Source organism: Aquarana catesbeiana, linkage group LG01 (genome assembly GCF_042186555.1).
Source record: "Aquarana catesbeiana isolate 2022-GZ linkage group LG01, ASM4218655v1, whole genome shotgun sequence".
Lineage (NCBI taxonomy): Eukaryota > Metazoa > Chordata > Amphibia > Anura > Ranidae > Aquarana > Aquarana catesbeiana.
Window position 1 is genome coordinate 799,541,452 of NC_133324.1, and position 18,294 is coordinate 799,559,745.

At 44.9% G+C, this 18,294-nt stretch overlaps 1 protein-coding gene across 1 annotated transcript in view; it reads left to right on the plus strand.

Moving 5' to 3' along the window:
- Positions 1-18,294, plus strand: part of LOC141114200 (plasma kallikrein-like) — a 228,882-nt gene that overhangs the window by 171,488 nt on the left and 39,100 nt on the right. The window contains exon 13 of the mRNA XM_073607743.1: positions 7,711-7,803. Coding sequence (XP_073463844.1) covers positions 7,711-7,803 — 93 coding nt within the window. The remainder of the gene's footprint in view (positions 1-7,710; positions 7,804-18,294) is intronic.

Consider the following 18,294-nt stretch of genomic DNA (forward strand, 5'->3'; position numbering starts at 1 on the left):
CTGGAAGCGGGTTTCCCTAGCAAAGCCGATCGCTACCCCTTTTGCACCCCTTATCGGGGAATCGCTATAGAACCACAACGGGTAGTCCCTTGATAGAATCCTCTGATTTTTCCCCAGGTATAGGTGAGTCTCCTGGAGGAAGACCACCTCAGCTTTATTGGCTCTCAGCTCGCTCATCACATTCGCGCATTTTATAGGCGAGTTGAGCCCCCTCACATTATAGGTTATCAAATTGATTCCAACCATTTATCTTCTTTTCAGTACTCCATCGCAGCTGCCACAGGAGAAAAATAAGGTTGTGCTGGTCTCATCCCTCCCTTGCCCCCCCTCCCCCCCTCCACCACACCACCCCCCCCTGCCTCCCCCCCTACTCTTAGGAGCACCCCATCTCCCAATAACCCTACTGACCATGGCCTCGCCTTCTCCACCCAGCCCTAAGGATGGCCCCTCAAGGGTTGAGCCCAGTGCGAGAGCCCGGCACCTCCCATCCCACCCCAGGGACTATCCGACCCCCCCCCCCTCCCCCCCACTCCCCCACCCCCCTCCCAAGGCTCCCCCTCCCCAGGGCTCCGGGTCCGAAGCCCGTCGCCACCCGCCCCCCCCCTCCACCCGCACAAGACTCTCTAACCCACTAGACACGGGATACCTAACTACATCTTCGCCCCTATACACCTCTCCTATTATACACCGGCTTCCAATTTTGTGTGTCTTCAGCAACATTTTGACCTCCCCCTCTCTCCCACCATCCCGGGATTTCAATGAGTGGAATGTCTAACTTGCGACAGAAGTTTTGGGTCTCCTCTGGGAACCTTAATGTCGCTGAGCGCCCATCTTTTTTCCCAATCAGACATGCTGGGAAGCCCCAAGAGTAGTGTACTTCTCGCGCTTTGAGCAGATCCAATAGGGGTCTGAGGACTCTTTTTCTTGCCCGTGTCTCATTCGCCAGATCTGGGTAGATTTGTAGACTGGATTCCCCATATTTCAATGCGTGATTATTTCTCGGACTTGTCCTGATTTTTTCTTTATCTTGGTAGTTATGAAACCTCACTATCACATCCCGAGGCGTTTCCCTGCTGATCTGAGCGGGTTTCCTCAGTCTATGTACTCTATCTAATTTAACGGGCTTGTCCTCCAGATTGATTAGACCTCCGAATATTTGATTTATCTTCTCCTGTAAGTCTTCACCCTCCCCTTGTGGTTCTGGGATTCCCCTAATTCTCAAGTTTTTTCGTCTGCTTCGGTTTTCCTGATCTTCCAACTTATATCTTAGATCTCTTTGTTCACGCTGTATCTCCTCTAACTGGGATCTCAGAGTTCCTATTTCACTCCTCTGGCTCTCCACTGCTAACTCGGCCTATTCCACTCTTCTCAGGATGTGGCCCATGTCCCCTCTTATGGCGTCTGTTTCCGCTCTAATAAAAGTTTCCAACCTGGCGAACATCTCTGCTATATCATTCTTTGTTGGCATAACTCCTTCCCTTTGACCCTCCAATGGAACTTCATCTAGAGTTGCCAACGTCGCTATATTTAAGCCTAGGGACTCTTCTGCAGCCTGCCTCCTTGTATTGACTTTGGGCGGAGCATCCGGGATTTTGCTTTTAGCTCCCGGACCCTTGCCCGGACTTGTCGTGTTGTCCTGTACCATGTATTTCCTTATCGTTCCTGGGCTTGCACTTAATCTGCCGGGTGCCCCCGTTGGGTTCGTTGTTGTTGTTCCCCCCTTACTTGATTTCCCTCTCATTCTTGTTATCCTTTCGCCCCCTTGACTTTATTTACTCCACCCGGGACTAAGGTTGAGCCACCAAAATTTCAGCACCCCACCCCCCTTAGTGAGGGACCACAAAGCTAAACTTGTTACTCTTATCTTGGGGTATTTCAGGACCTGTATTACCAGTGGCGTCTTTTCTTATCTGTTTAGGCTAATCCAGTCCTTAATTAAATATAGAGATATTTCTCCAGCCACTGGTTGGGTAACTCAACCTAGGCAGGTAGCGTGTAGGGATGTTCTTATTATCAGTACATTGTCCTTGAGAGTCTGAAGTACAGCCCTTATCCTAGACCTTATCCCAAAATCACAGGGCGGCAGATATTTAGATTTTTTATAAATGATTTATATAGGCATAGAACCACTTTCAGAAGTTATCCAGGAGGGGGTTAAATCATTCCATATCTCAATATAGCCATTTGATTTAGCAAGCTCAGAACAAGACAGTCCCTTCACCGATCCATCTAGCGGAGGCACTCATGATAAATCACTCATTATATATACCAGATCACCATATGGGCTTCAGCTCCTCTAGGGGTACACAGAAATAAGAGAAGAAGTCTACCTCTGAGAGCAACCAGCGCGACTTCTCTTTGAAATGGATAATGAGGGCTTTCAGTGGCACATTGCGCTAGGGGAAAAACTGAGTAGTGATATGCACCTCCAAGTCCGTGCCTATACCGCTAGGACTTTAACTTTCACCTTTATCTCTCAAGCGGCGATACGTATTTCACATTGGGACTCCCACCATGTTGAAGCAAGAAAAGGCACTTACCCTCTCTGACCAACTGTCCCAAAAGATCATATCACTTATCTGAGGGTTGCCTGTCTCTCCTTTCTTCAGCCGCTTCCGTGTCACCTGCTGTTCGTCAGCCGCTCCATCTGTTTGCCACACTTCATGGACTTGTGCCAGAGCTTAACAATGCTGTCACAGGGCTCCCCTGCTTGCTGTTTCTCCTCTCACCTCCTCGGTCTCTGCTCAGCTCCAGCTCCGGGCGGTATCTCCGAAACAAACGCGGCGGGGGGGGGGGGGGGGCGCAGCGGGGGGGTAGGGGGAGCTATAGCCGCGTTCTTACAGGGACCTGAGTCCCGCGGCTAATCTTGGGGATGCGGGGCTAGGAGGCGGCCGCCCGCACCAACGATACGGGAGCCGTGGTCGGCGTCAGCGTCACTACACCGCCGCCCAAGGGGAGGAAGGAGAGAGCCGGCATCCCGGGGCGCGAGGATGAGGTCAGCCCGACTTCCGCATTCGACCCCTCCCCTCACGTGAGGTGATCAGCTCATTTAAGAAAGAGGTTACCCTAAATCAGCAATTAATAGAGCATTGCAAATTACTGATAGGGTACCTCATGAAAATTGTTCTGTCTGCAGTTGTTTCATTAGAGACTCTGTTTCATTTTGCAGCATGAGGAATGAGACTCCACATGTTGCTTACAGTCCATTTAGTAAGGCTATTGCTTTGTATTTCCAAGTTTTGTAGCCGCATCATGCTTTTACATTGTTGGTTATCACTTCGTTTGGTTTGCTTTAAATTTAAAAATCAAAATTAAATTTATATTGCTACGTTTCTCCTTTTTAATGCAGTTTGGGATCTTCTTATCATTTTTTGCCCTCATGTCTCTGTATGTTTTTTTACATGTCCATGCATGCAAAATTCGAATAATAATCATGTTCCAATAGTCAATTTTAATTTTATACATGGAAATGTTTTATATCTGTGATGGTATTTAGTATATATCCTTTATAAGATGTATATCTGTCACAAGTAGATTCTCCTGATGGGTGATGTTGGCTCACCCAAGGCGTGGGGTCTAAGCACTAACCAATCTTCACCAGAGCTCCTGATGATGGAGATGGGTTTCACTGTGTGCTAGTGCTAGTTTGTGGTCCTCAGGATACACCCCACCAGGAAGTGATCAAGCCAGGGTGCAGTAGCAGATGTAGCAGATAGGGATTAGAGATGGGACAAACACCCCTCTGTGCAGTTTGCAGAAGAACTCCCGAACAGGAAAAAAGTTTTAACCCGAATGGTGAAAACATGAAAAATCAAAAGTGCCCATTTTGAAGGCTTATATGCAAGTAATTGGACATAAAAGGGGTATGGGGGTCTTGGTGCTGACACGTATCAATGCAAAATATTTTTTTAAAACAATCTTTTTTTCAGGAGCAGTGATTTTAATGATGCTTAAAGTGCATCAATAAAAAATAAAAAAATCCCTCTAAATATAGTGCCTGGGGGATCCCCTTAGTCTGCCTTTTTGATTTGTGGTGCATCTGTAGCATGCATAGAACATGCTGTAGCAAAAATGAGTTTTCTAAAGAACAAAAAAAATTGTCAAATCACATTTAAATTGACTCACGGTTACGATTCTCGGCACCCGGTTATTAAAAAAAAAAGAAAGAAAAAAACACCACGCCAAAATTAACCACTTAAGGACCGAGCCTCTTTTTGACATTTGTTGTTTACAAGTTATGCCGCGTACACACGGTCGGACTTTTCGTCTACAAAAGTCCAACGGACGCCGACGGACTAAAGCTGGCTGGTAATCCGATCGTGTGTGGGCTTCTCTGGACTTTCAGCAGACTTTTTCAGCCTCAAATCCGACGGACCCCGAAATCCACTTGTCTGTGTGCTAGTCTGACGGACAAAAACCCATGCTAGGGCAGCTATTGGCTACTGGCTATGAACTTCCTTATTTTAGTCCGGTGTACGTCATCACGTACGAATCCGTCGGACTTTTGTGTGGTCGTGTGTAGGCAAGTCCGTTCGTTAGAAAGTCTGCTGCAAGTCCGCCGAAAGTCCGCCGGAAGTCTGTCGGACAGGCTGTCGGACTTTTGTAGACGAAAAGTCCGACCGTGTGTACGCGGCATTAGAAGTTAAAGTCATTTTTTTTGCTAGAAAATTACTTAGAATCCCCAAACATTCTATATATATTTTTTTCTAACACTCTAGAGAATAAAATGGTGGTCTTTGCAATACTTTCTGTCACTCCGTATTTACACAGCGGTCTTACAAGCGCACTTTTTTGGGAAAAAATACACTTTTTTGAATTAAAAAATAAGACAACAGTAAAGTTAGCCCAATTTTTTTTATATTGTGAAAGATAACGGTACGCTGAGTAAATTGATCCACAACATGTCACGCTTCAAAATTACGCCCGCTCGTGGAATGGCGACCGACAAACTTTTAACTTTAAAAATCTCCATAGGCAATGTTTAAAATTTTTACAGGTTACCAGTTTTGAGTTACAGAGGAGGTCTGGGGCTAGAATTATTGCTCTCACTCTAACGATCGTGACAATACCTCATGTGTGTGGTTTGAACACCGTTTCCATATGCGGGCGCTACTCACATATGCATTTGCTTCTGCGCGCAAGCTCTTTGGGACGGGGCGCTTTAAAATTTTATTTCATTTTTTCTTATTTATTTTACTTTTTATTTTTTATTTTGACACTGTCTTTTAGAAAAAAATGTGGGTCACTTTTATTCCTATTACAAGGAATGTAAACATCCCTTGTTATAGAAAAAAAAGCATGACAGGACCTTTTAAATATGAGATCTGGGGTCAAAAAGACCTCAGATCTTATATTTACACAAAAATGCAATAAAAAATAAAAATAAAATAAAATTTCTCCTTTAAGAGCTATGGGCGGAAGTGACGTTTGACGTCGCTTCCGCCCTCCCATGCTATGGAGCCGAGCGGTGGCCATCTTCCCCTCACTTGAAAAAATGTTCCACGATGTCCATTCATCTTCGATTACAGTGTCGATGACCCGAGAAAAAAAAAAAAAACGTAATAACTCTGCCTCGATGGGAGGCTCCCGCCGACTGGAGCCTTTTTCGCTGACAGCTCTTATATAGCTGAGGGCGGGGCCACCCAGTGACTTAAGCAGGTGGCCCCCCTTCTGACATCATGTGACATCACATAACATCAGAGGGGGGTGGGGTCACCCATTTACATCACCGGGTGTCCCCGCCCTCAGCTATATAACAGCTGTTAAAAAGCCTGCAGTTGCGGGGACGCCTTCCAAGGAGTCAGAGTTTTTCAGTTTTTTTTTCTCGGTCCGTCGTTGCTGTGATCGAAGATGGATGGACATTGCAGGACATTTTTATTTTTTAATAAAGGACTTGTCCCAAACTGTCCCCTGTAATTTTTACTTTTTTGACACTTTTTTTGGTGAATGTGTAGGGGTACAATGTACCCGATACCCAATCACATAGGGGGGGCCAGGATCTGGGGGTCCCCTTGTTAAAGGGGGCTTCCAGATTCCAATAAGCCCCCCACCCACAGACCCCCACAACCACCGGAAAAAGGGTTGTGGGGAAGAGGCCCTTGTCCCCATCAACTTGGGGACAAGGTGTTTTGGGGGACCCCAAAACACCCTCCCCATGTTGAGGGCATATGGCCTGGTACAGTTCAGGAGGGGGGGTGCTCTCTCTTCCCCCTCTTTTCCTGTGGCCTGCCAGGTTGCGTGCTCGGGTAAGGGTCTGGTATGGATTTTAGGGGGGACCCCAAAAAATTTTGGTGCGGGGTTCCCCTTAGGGGGGACCCCCACACTATTTTTTTTACTATCCATACCACACCCAAAGGGCCCATTTTTTTCCAATGATTTTTATCTATATTGCCGGGGTCCGGCAATACATTACAGCCGCAAGCAGATTTAAATGACATTTTTTCCTTCACAAATGTAATTTTGCTGTTCTCATTCATAAAACTATGTAGAGCCGCTATGTAAGCAGCCTAACATAGTGTTGAGTGTGGACTCAACCTCCTGAGTCATGATTGGCCAAAGGCACCCTGCCTCACAGCAGAGCGTGCTGTGATTGGCCAAAGCATGCAGGTCAGGTGCATGCTTTGGCCAATCAGCACTGGTCAATGACCTGCGATCTTGTAGTGCATTGATGGTCTCGCCGTTCATTATGGGGCTTTCCGCGGGCACTCAGATTTCCCGCGAACGCCCCATAATGTTCAACTCGAACATCGGGCTCACCCCTATTCAAGATGTGACATTTGTACACCATGTTTCTCTTATGGAAAATTCAATAAAGAAATATTGAAATAAATCTAATTGAGAATCTGTGGCAAGACTTGAAAATTGCTGTTCACAGACGCTCTCCATCCAGTCTGGCTGTGCTTGAGCTATTTTGCAGTGAAGGAATGGAAAAAATGTCACTCACTAGATGTGCAAAGCTGGTAGAGACATACCCAAAAAGACTTGCAGCTGTAATTGCACAGAAAGGTGGTTCTACAAAGTATTGACTCAGGGGGCTGAATACAAATGCATGCCACACATTTCACATATTTTTTTGTAAAACATTTTGGAAACCATTTATCATTTTCCTTCCACTTCACAATTATGTGCCAGTTTGTGTTGGTCTATCACAAAAAATCCCAATAAAATACATTTACAATTTTGGTTGTAACATGACAAAAGGTGGAAAATTTCAAGGGGTATGAATACTTTTTCAAGGCAACGTATCATTCCAAAAGACGGATACATACTCTTATGTGGACCTGAGCTGGTCATATAGGCCTTTAATTTCAGCAGATCCCTGCTGAATGGCGCTGCTGGCACCAGGTGACTTAACAAAAGTACATTTCAAAATCCAAGAAGGCAGGTGGAAAGTTGTTGGCCACACAGTGACGGGCTCCTATCAGATGGAGTCATTGTTCAGGTTTTCAGGCAGCCATGGATGCTCTGGTTGTCTGAATACAATAGTCAGTAGTGTAGATTTCTCCATCTTTGCTGTCCAGCATGTGTGGTGGAATGGATTAATTTCTCTTGTTCACCCTGCTCAGCTAAATGCATGAAAGCAAAGCTTGAATGGAGCCTCTGGCTCTGAAGCTGGAGCCTCTTACAGCTACATGAGCCATTTTAAACTGATAATGACAACATTCATGAAAAGGCATAATGGGGAGTATTTCTGTTTTTATTTAATTTTAGATTATCAACAAGCTATCTGCCTTCCCCCACGTCAAGACTTTGTGACTCCTAGAAAGTGCTGGATAACAGGCTGGGGATACACAGAAGAGTCGGGTAATTACAATTTTTGCCAATTGTTTCCATAGTTACAGCAGACATACAGTCAGATATAATGCAAACCCATGGCTGGGTTATAAATGTTTTCTTATTAACATATTCTTAACTAACTTTATATGAGCTTTAAACCATGCCCTGACTGACCTCTGTATTTACATTCACTGTGGAGCATTTCATCCTCATATTTCACAGAAGAAACACTGATCATTCACTTAATTCTTCCACAGTAGCACATCTTCCCCTACTACCCTTCCAAAGCATCTGCTATGTGTTTTGTCAGGGCTGGGCCCTTCCTTCTCTGAGCTGGCCAATCAGCTGTCAGCTAATTGCCAGCTCCTATCTCTCCACAGTGACTCACTTGTTGATGATCCTGCTTGTCGGTCCTGCCTACTTAAGCCGTCCAGTCCAGATGATCTCTGCCTTCGCCTTGGTCACATCTCTAGAGACGCTCTCCTGTGTTCCTGTTAAAAGACTTGCTTGGCTGACATTTCTACTGACTCCCTGACGTTTTGGCTTGTCTGACTATCCATTCCGGTTCCTGAACTCTGGCTATGTTCTGACTACGTTTACTCTGTTTACCTTTCTTTATTATTAACCGCTTCCCGACTGCCTCATGCAGATATACTGCAGCAGAAGTGCACGTACAGGCAGATTAACGTACCTGTACGTTGCCCTTTAAGAGGCGGCTTGCGGGACGTGTGCCCACCCGCCGGGAGCTCTGTGACCGTGATCGTAGGTCCCGCGGACTCAATGTCTGTGGGGATACCGGCGATCGTCTCACGATGAGGAAGAACGGGGAGATGCTAATGTAAACAAGCATCTCCAACTTCTGCCTAATGACACTGTCACTGATCACAGCTCCCTGTAATTGGGAGCGGTGATCAGTGATGTGTCACACGCAGCCCCTCCCCCCCACAATTAGAATCATTCCCTAGGACACACTTAACCCCTACAGCGCCACCTAGTGGTTAACCCCTTCACTGCCAGTCACATTTACCCAGTAATCAAAGCATTTTTAATTGCACTGATCGCTGTATAAATGTGAATGGTCCCAAAATCGCGCTAAAAGTGTCCGATGTGTCCACCATAATGTCGCAGTCATGATAAGAATGGCTGATCGCCGCCATTAATAGTAAAAAAAAAAAGATCAATAAAAATGCCATAAAACTATCCCCTATTTTGTAGACGCTAGAACTTTTGAGCAAACCAATCAATAAATGCTTATTGCGATTTTTTTTTACTAAAAATATGTAGAAGAATATTTTTCTTCAGCCTAGGAAAAAAAAAATTTTTTATATATTTTTTGGGGGATATTTATTATAGCAAAAAGTAAAAAATAATGCGTTTTTTCAAAATTTACGCTTTTTTTTGTTTATAGCGCAAAAAATAAAAACGCAGAGGTGATCAAATACCACCAAAAGAAAGCTCTATTTGTGGGAAGAAAAGGACGTTAATTTTTACTGGGTGTAACGTTGCACAACCACGCAATTGTCAGTTAAAGCGATGCAATGCCGAATCGCAAAAAGTGCTCTGGTCAGGAAGGGGGTAAATCCTTCCGGGGCTGAAGTGTTTAAACAAGTGTGATTTACCTGTACTGATTCATGGTTTCTGACAATAGGCAAAGGCCATGAATTCAGACGATGCAGTCAATCCACTTGTTAGTAATATTTTTTCCAGATTGGATGATTGGATGGCGTTACAAGCGCTCCTGAGTCGCACGGCTTACCTGAAATCTCCCGCTGTGACTGCTCCGGTACAACCTGTGTTGCAGGCTGTCCCTGCTGCTGCTCCAGTCTTTGTGCAGGCACCCGCCTTGAGTATTACCTCTATAAGAGGTATGTCTGGTTCCGCTCCGCTTCCCCATCGATTTGGGGGCGATCCAGTCCAATGCAGAAGGTTTCTCAACCAGGTTGAGATATACTTTGAGATGCTGCCTCAGGCGTTTCCCACGGACAGAAGCAAAGTAGGTTTTGTGATATCTTTGCTTTCTGAGAGAACCTTGGCCTGGGCAAACCCTCTATGGAAGATGCAAAAACCTGTTGTCTTAAGTTACCCTGAGTTTGTGGCTTCTTTTAAAAGGGTATTTGACTTTGCCGTACTCTCCGCTTCTGCTACCAAGTGCCTCATGTCCATCAGAGTATGAGAACTGTTGCCATTTACGCCATTGAATTCCATACTCTGGCAGCAGAGGTTGCCTGGAACAATGAGGCCCTCATGGCTGCTTTTTCTCATGGTCTCTCGCATACCATCAAGGATGAGATAGCAGCCCGAGATATACCCATTGAGCTGGAGAAGTTGATCATGTATGCCATCCTCATTGACTCCAGACTCAAAGAAAGACTCTCTTTTAAGGAGCGCTTGAGAAAGCCTCCTGTACATTTGTCTCCGAGCTTTGCAGTCCCACCCTTGCCTCCCTCACCTCCCATGCCTCCTGGTACCGAGTCGGTCAGTGAAGGTAAACCCATGCACTTGGGCTTCATGTGTCTCTCTGAGGATGAGAGAACCTTTAGGAGAAGGGAGAGATTGTGCCTTTATTGTGGCCAGGCACGATTAAGAATGCCTATCCGATTCCATTAAATACGGAATTATTGGACCACCTCAAGGGAGCAATGGTTTTCACAAAGCTTGATTTGAGAGGGGCATACAATCTTGTAAGCATTAAGGAGGGCGACGAGAGGAAAACTGTGTTTAATCACTTCAATACAGGACACTTAAACACCTTCCCGCCCAGACCAATTTTCAGCTTTCAGTACTCTCACACTTTGAATGACAATTACTCTGTAATGCTACACTGTATCCAAACAAAATTTTTATCATTTTTTTCTCACAATTAGAGCTTTCTTTTGGTGGTATTTAATCACCGCTGGGTTTTTTCTTTTTTGCGATATAAGCAAAAAAAGAGTGAACATTTTGAAAAAACCCACTTTTTTTTAGCTTCTATTGTAAAATTTTGCAAATAAGTCATTTTTCTTCATAAATTTGGGCCAAAATTTATATGGCTACATATCTTTGGTAAAAATGACCCAAATTAGTGGATATTATTTAGTCTGTGTGAAAGTTATAGAGTCTACAAGTTAGGGTGCAAATCACTGAAAATAGATCACATCTGATCACACCTGATGTACTAAAGGCCTATCTCATTTCTTGAGACACTAACATTCAAGGAAAGTACAAATACCCCCCAAATGACCCCTTTTTTGAAAGTAGACATTCCACGGTATTTAGTAAGAGGCATGGTGAGTTTTTTGAAGTTGTAATTTTTTCCCACAATTCTTGGGAAAATGAAGACTTTTTTTTTTTTTTACACAAACTTATTGTATTGACAGGGTATTTCTTGAACACAGCATGCATATACTTGCAACTACACCCAAAAATACATTCTGCTACTCCTCCTGAGTATGGCAATACCACATGTGTGAGACTTTTACACAGCCTGGCCACATACAGAGGCCTAACATCCAAGTAGCACCTCTAGGCATTCTAGGAGCAAAATTACACATATCATTTCATGACGACCTATCTCCCTTTTGAAGGCCCTGGAGCACCAGGACAATGGAAACGCCCACAAAATGACCCCATTTTGGAAAGCAAACACCCCAACGTATAATCTATGAGGCATAATGAGTCTTTTGAATGGTTCATTTTTTCCAGAAGTTTTCAGAAAACGTGGGAAAAAAATGAAAACGCATTTTTTTTACACAAAGTTGTCCATTTATAAGATATTTCCAACACATAGCATGTACATAGCAAAAATGACACCCCAAAATACATTCTGCTACTCCTCCTGAGTATGGCAATACCACATGTGTGAGACTTTTACACAGCCTGGCCACATACAGAGGCCTAACATCCAATAGCACCTCTAGGCATTCTAGGAGCAAAATTACACATATCATTTCATGACGACCTATCTCCCTTTTGAAGGCCCTGGAGCACCAGGACAATGAAAACGCCCACAAAATGACCCCATTTTGGAAAGCAAACACCCCAACGTATAATCTATGAGGCATAATGAGTCTTTTGAATGGTTCATTTTTTCCAGAAGTTTTCAGAAAACGTGGGAAAAAAATGAAAACGCATTTTTTTTACACAAAGTTGTCCATTTATAAGATATTTCCAACACATAGCATGTACATAGCAAAAATGACACCCCAAAATACATTCTGCTACTCCTCCTGAGTATGGCAATACCACATGTGTGAGACTTTTACACAGCCTGGCCACATACAGAGGCTTAACATCCAAGTAGCACCTCTAGGCATTCTAGGAGCAAAATTACACATATAATTTCATGACGACCTATCTCCCTTTTGAAGGCCCTGGAGCACCAGGACAATGGAAACGCCCACAAAATGACCCCATTTTGGAAAGTAAACACCCCAACGTATAATCTATGAGGCATAATGAGTCTTTTGAACGGTTCATTTTTTTCCAGAAGTTTTCGGAAAACGTGGGAAAAAAATGAAAACGCATTTTTTTTACACACAGTTGTCGATTTATAAGATATTTTTAACACATAGCATGTACATAGCAAAAATGACACCACAAAATTTGTTCTGCTACTCCTCCTGAGTTTAAAATTACCACATGAGTGACACTTTTACACAGCCTGGCCACATACAGGGGCCCAACATCCAAATAGCACCTCCAGTCATTCTAGGAGCATAAATTACACATATAATTTCATGACTACCGATCATATTTTTGAAGGCCCTTCATATTTCTAATACATAACATGTACATACCAAATAACAAAAGATTATCTGTGGTTTTAGTAGTTTAGTGGTCCACAGTGGAGAGCATCTGTCCAGGCAGCAGGCAGGGATGTGGTCAGCGACAGCAAAAGCAATCGTCCAGGCAGCAATACTGTCCATAGTTAGTTCAGGCAGAGATTCTGTCAGCACCAGCCAAAGCATTGGTCCAGGTAGCAGGCAGAGATGTCCAGGCAAAAATACTGTCTATAGTCAGTAGAGGCAGCAGGCCGAGATATGGTCAACACAGCCAAAGTATTGGTCCAGGCAGCAGAAATAAACAGTCCATAAAGTCCTGGGTCATTACAGGCAGCGATATGGTCAGCACAGCCAAAGTATTGGTCCAGGCAGCAGGAAGGACCATCAAGCTTAGGGCCAGGGGGACAGGGGTAGAGGCTTCTCCCACCCAAATCTCTTTGAAGCCTCCGGGCAACCAGACCCTGTTCTGGGAACACAGAAAACCAAAAACTGATTTTCTCTACTCAGAACGCTATTCTGAAGCCCCTCACATATGTGAGACCCCTGTGTACTGAAGTAGAAGGGCAAAAGATCAGTCCAAGTGGCAGGCAAAAACATGGTCGATTTAACAGGCCGAGGTCGGTGCACGTGGAAGTCAGAAAGGTGGTTAAAACGGCAGGCAAAGGCATCGTCGGTAAACAGGCAGAGGTCGGTGCACATGGAAGTCAAACGTGGTTAAAACGGCAGGCAAAGGCATCATCGGTAAACAGGCTGAGGTCGGTGCACATGGAAGTCAAACATGGTTAAAACGGCAGGCAAAGGCATCATCGGTAAACAGGATGAGGTCAGTGCACATGGAAGTCAAACGTGGTTAAAACGGCAGGCAAAGACATTGTCGGTAAACAGGCCAGGGTCAGTTAACATGGAAGGTAGAAACATGGTGGCAGGCAAATGATGCACACAGGTGAAATGGGGAAATGGCAGTCTGTTACTAATAAGGGGAACTAATATCTGATGGATGTGTGATAATTTTTGAAGCAATCACCGATACACAGGCCAGGTTGGGAGGGACAATCGGGACAATAAAAACTTGTATCTCTTCTAGCTCCTCCACTTGAGCATACACGACATCTCTTTTGGCATCTTCTTCCGGATTCTGTGGGGGGAATGTTATAGGGAAAATGTTGCTCATGAAGTCGACTTACACTCTCAGAGCGAATGCTTCCTGGGGCGGGTCCTTGCTGGTAAATAAGGGCAGTGACAATGTTTTCAAAGTATTTGAGGTAGGTGATGGGTTGGTTTTCATGTGATTTTTGATAGCAGACAAATGAATTGAACATGGCCATATGAAATAGATGAAATGCAACTTTTTTATACCAATATTTGGACTTGCGGGTTGATAAATATGGTTGCAGCATCTGATCATTTAAATCCACCCCCCCCATATACAGATTGTAGTCATGGACACATTCAGGCTTTACTACGGGGCCACATCTTCTCTGAACCTCCACCAAGGTGTCATTGTGAATGGTAGTCATCATGTGAACATCCTTCTTGTCCCGCCACTTCATGGCCAACACCTCCTCATTCCTCATGAATGTGGCTTCCCCCTTTTGTAGCCGTTTTGAAAGTAAGTTCTGTGGGAAGCCCTTCCTATTTTTTCAGAAGGTTCCGCAGGCCAGGGTTTTTTCACGATACAGGTGACGGAAAAGGGGCAGGCTGCTGTAGTAATTATCTACATATACATGGTAACCATTTTTGAACAGGGGGTATGCAAGGTCCCACACAATTTTACCACTGGTTCCTATGTATGTGGGGCACTCAGGGGGCTGGAGCTCGGAGTCTTTTCCCTCATAAATGCGAAATGAGTACACGTAACCAGTGGCTTGGTCACATAATTTGTTCAATTTCACTCCGTACCTGGCTCTCTTACTTGGGATATACTGTTTGATATTCAGCCGGCCAGTAAAGTGGATAAGGGATTCGTCTACACAAATATTTTGGTCAGGGATAAAGACTTCAGAAAATCGTTTGGTAAAAGAATTTATTAGGGGGCGAAGCTTATATAATTTGTCGTGGTTGGGATGATCTTGGGGAGGGCACTGCGAATTATCATTGAAATGTAGGAAACGCGTTATCATATCGTACCGTGTCCTGGACATAACAGAAGAATATAGGGGCATGTTGTGGATGGGGTGGGTGGACCAGTAGGCATGCAGTTCGTTTTTCTTCGTAAACCCCATATTAAAAGTAAGGCCCAAGAACAATTTGAATTCGTCTAGTGTGAGACGTCGCCATTGGAACATACGGGCGTAGGACGAACTGGGGTTGGCAGCAATAAACTGCTCTGCATAGAGATTTGTTTGGTCCACCATGTACTGCAACAAATCTTCTGGGAAAAACAAATGGAAATAGTCCAAATATGAAAAATTCGAAGTGTTCAGCTGCACACCTGGCTGTGCAGTGTAAGGGGGGATTGTAGCGGATCCTGAGTTGGCAGGCAACCATAAGGGGTTTGCCAGGGCATCGGGAAGGTAGGACTGGGCCCGGATTCTTTGGGCTGGATGTGCAATTCCAGTACTGGTACTGGGCTCCTCTTCCTGGGGTCTGGCGCTGCTGGTGGTAGGCAGGTTTTCTGATCTCGGTCCTGATCTCCTTACTCTTTTAGGAGGGGCGGTTTCCTCCGCTGACTCGGACTCCGATGCGCTACTCTCCACTGGCTCGTATTCCGAACCAGAATTGGATAATGAGAGCTCCCCGCTGCTCTCATCATCCGACATGGCAAGGATGTTATATGCCGCCTCAGGTGTATAAACTCTTTGGGACATGATGGTGGTACTTTTGGCGGTACTTATGACGGGATTGTGCGATGGTAGTGATGGCGGGCCTGTGTGACAGATGGGCTATGACAGATGGGCTGTCAGATTCAGATGTTACCGATGGCAGTACTATCAGCGGTACTGTTAAAGGTACTGATGGCGGCCTGTGTGACAGATGGGCTGTCAGATCCAGATGGTGCCAATGGCGGTGCTGATGGCAGTGGCGGTGCTGATGGCGGTGGCGGTGCTGGTGGCGGTGCTGATGGCGGTTGCGGTGCTGATGGCGGTGGCAGTGCTGATGGCGGTGGCAGTGCTGATGGCGGTGCTGATGGCGGTACCGGTGCTGATAACGGTACCGATGACGGGCTGTGACAGGTTCTGATGGGCTGTGACAGGTTCTGATGGGCTGTGACAGATCCTGATGGGCTGTGACAGGTTCTGATGGGCTGTGACAGATCCTGATGGGCTGTGACAGATCCTGATGGGCTTTGACAGGTTCTCTTTATTGATGAGGGGGGGGTTCATGTTGTGCAGACAGTAGACTATAGAACAGATGTAGAAATAGTGTTTTACTCACTGATCAGATCTCTCCTTCTCTCTCCTCACACGATCGGTGTGTGAGGAGAGAGAAGGAGAGATCCCTGGAAACCGCCACAGTGTTTATACTTGTGACCGGCTGTGATTGGACACAGCCGATCACATGGGTAAACAGCCATGTCATTGGCTGTTTACCCTGATCGGAGATGCGCTGTGTCCGAGGGACACTCGCCTTCTCCGATTGGCGCATTGCGCGTGCCTGATTTGTTATGACAGGTGACCGGCTGTGATTGGACACAGCCGATCACATGGGTAAACAGCCATTTCATTGACTGTTTACCCTGATCTGGGATGCGCTGTGTCCGAGGGACAAGTGTCATCCCCGATCGCCGTGGTGCGCGCCCACGGGGGCGCGCAATAGCGGATAGTCCTGATCTCGTCATATGACGTCCGATCAGGATTATCAAACCACTTTGCCGCCGTCAATATGTACTAGGGCGGGCGGCAAGTGGTTAATTCCAGAACAGGCCATTATGAAAGCCTCGTAATGCCTTTTGGCCTTTTTAAATCCTCTGCAGTTTTCCAGGAATTTATTAACGATGTCCTCCGAGATTTGTTGCAGTTATGTGTGGAGGTTTATCATGACAATATCTTCATATTTTCCAAAAACAATAGAAAGAACTCCTGCGCTGCTAGCGGACTCCTATACTAACAAGGGGACACTGCTGCAACACCTGAAAGACTGCTCCAAACAGACAAAACAATAGTGAATAATAGGGGGATGGTAGTTGCGCTGTGAAAGGAAGGGGATGAAGGGAAAGGGGAGGGGACTAGACTAAAGTGCATGTGACAAAGATGCCAGGTGACCTAAAAAACAATAGAAAGTCAATAAACCGAGAATAAGGGAGAAAACGCTGACATGTGCATATAATAAACACAATGAGAATACCACTAAATGGTGTATAAAGAAAAAATGCTGACATAAAGCAACAAGGAAGATGAATTACATGACATAACAATGAACAGTGCACATGAATATAAAAGGCAAACAAGCCAACATAAAATAACAAAGGTGATAATTACAATATGTGAAATGTGTGAGTGAAAAAAAATCAACACACTGGGTGCATGAATAAACAAATGCATAAATGATTATATATATAATAGTCCCGGTGATAAGTGTTGTAAAAAAACCAAACCACTTAGCAACTAGCAAGTAGATCAAAAACATGAGAAGGAACTCAGCATGACAAAAAATATATATATATATATATAATGGCGAATAAAATATGAAAAAAAGTCCCGCCACCAAATGTGACACTTCTGAGTGACAATCCAAAGACACAATGGTATAAGTGAAAGGAGGGGAGTGATCTTCAGTGGGAACACCTCCGTGTCCGCAGGCCCCTTACCTTACAGCTGTAAGGTATACAGCATATATATTTGAAGCCCAGTAGATGGTAAAGTCCAAAAAATGCAGCAGATGGTGTAGCTCACAGGTGCGGTATGTGATATGCAGAGAAAGACAAGATAAACAGCATATGGTGTGATACCGTTTGATGTTTAAGAACACAGGAGGAAAGGCAGGATAAGGGGGAGAGAGGGGGGGTTGCACTCACTTGTGACCAATGAGCGCAAGCCTCAACCCACGAGCGCTGAGCTCGAATATTCCCAGCTATTCCCACCCCAGAAAAGATGGTCAAAATCAATCCGGGTCAAGTAGACCTGTCACCCATACTTAGACCATCTAGGGCAGGTACCCCCCAGAAACAGTCGAGTAATTATACCCCTAGAGATGACCCTTCGAAATACCCTGATACTAGACATAGACATCCTAGTACAATACCCCGCACAACACCCAGAGACAGCCCTTCTATCCACCACATACTCCACAACATGGATATAAGAAACAATAACAGGAGACTTTACTGGACAAAACCTCAAAATGCACCTAGAGATGTAAGAAGACCACCACAAAAACCATATAGACAAGACAGACATCCAGCGTATCCCCAAACACACTATGAAACAAGGGATAATCATTATGGGCAATACAACTATTATAGGCCCCGTGACAGAAGCCCGGGCCCAAACCATCATTATGATTTCCGGGAAGAAAGAGGACCACCATATGCAACCTACAGGCCTAGGGAACGCAGCCCTATTCATACTTCCAATTACTATGCCCCTCTGAGAGATCTTCAAGACCCAGATAGAGATGCAAGATACCATTATGACCATCAATATGTATATGGTCATAATGGATCTTTTTTAGAGAGAGGAATGGAACACCATCCCCCAAGAAGAATAGAAGAAACAAAGAAGAAAAAAAGTCCAACAAAAAAAGAGGTTGCAGAGGAGGAAAGAGAAAACAAAAGGAAAAGGGAAACATAGGAGAAGGCATTTTTAACCTCACAGACATA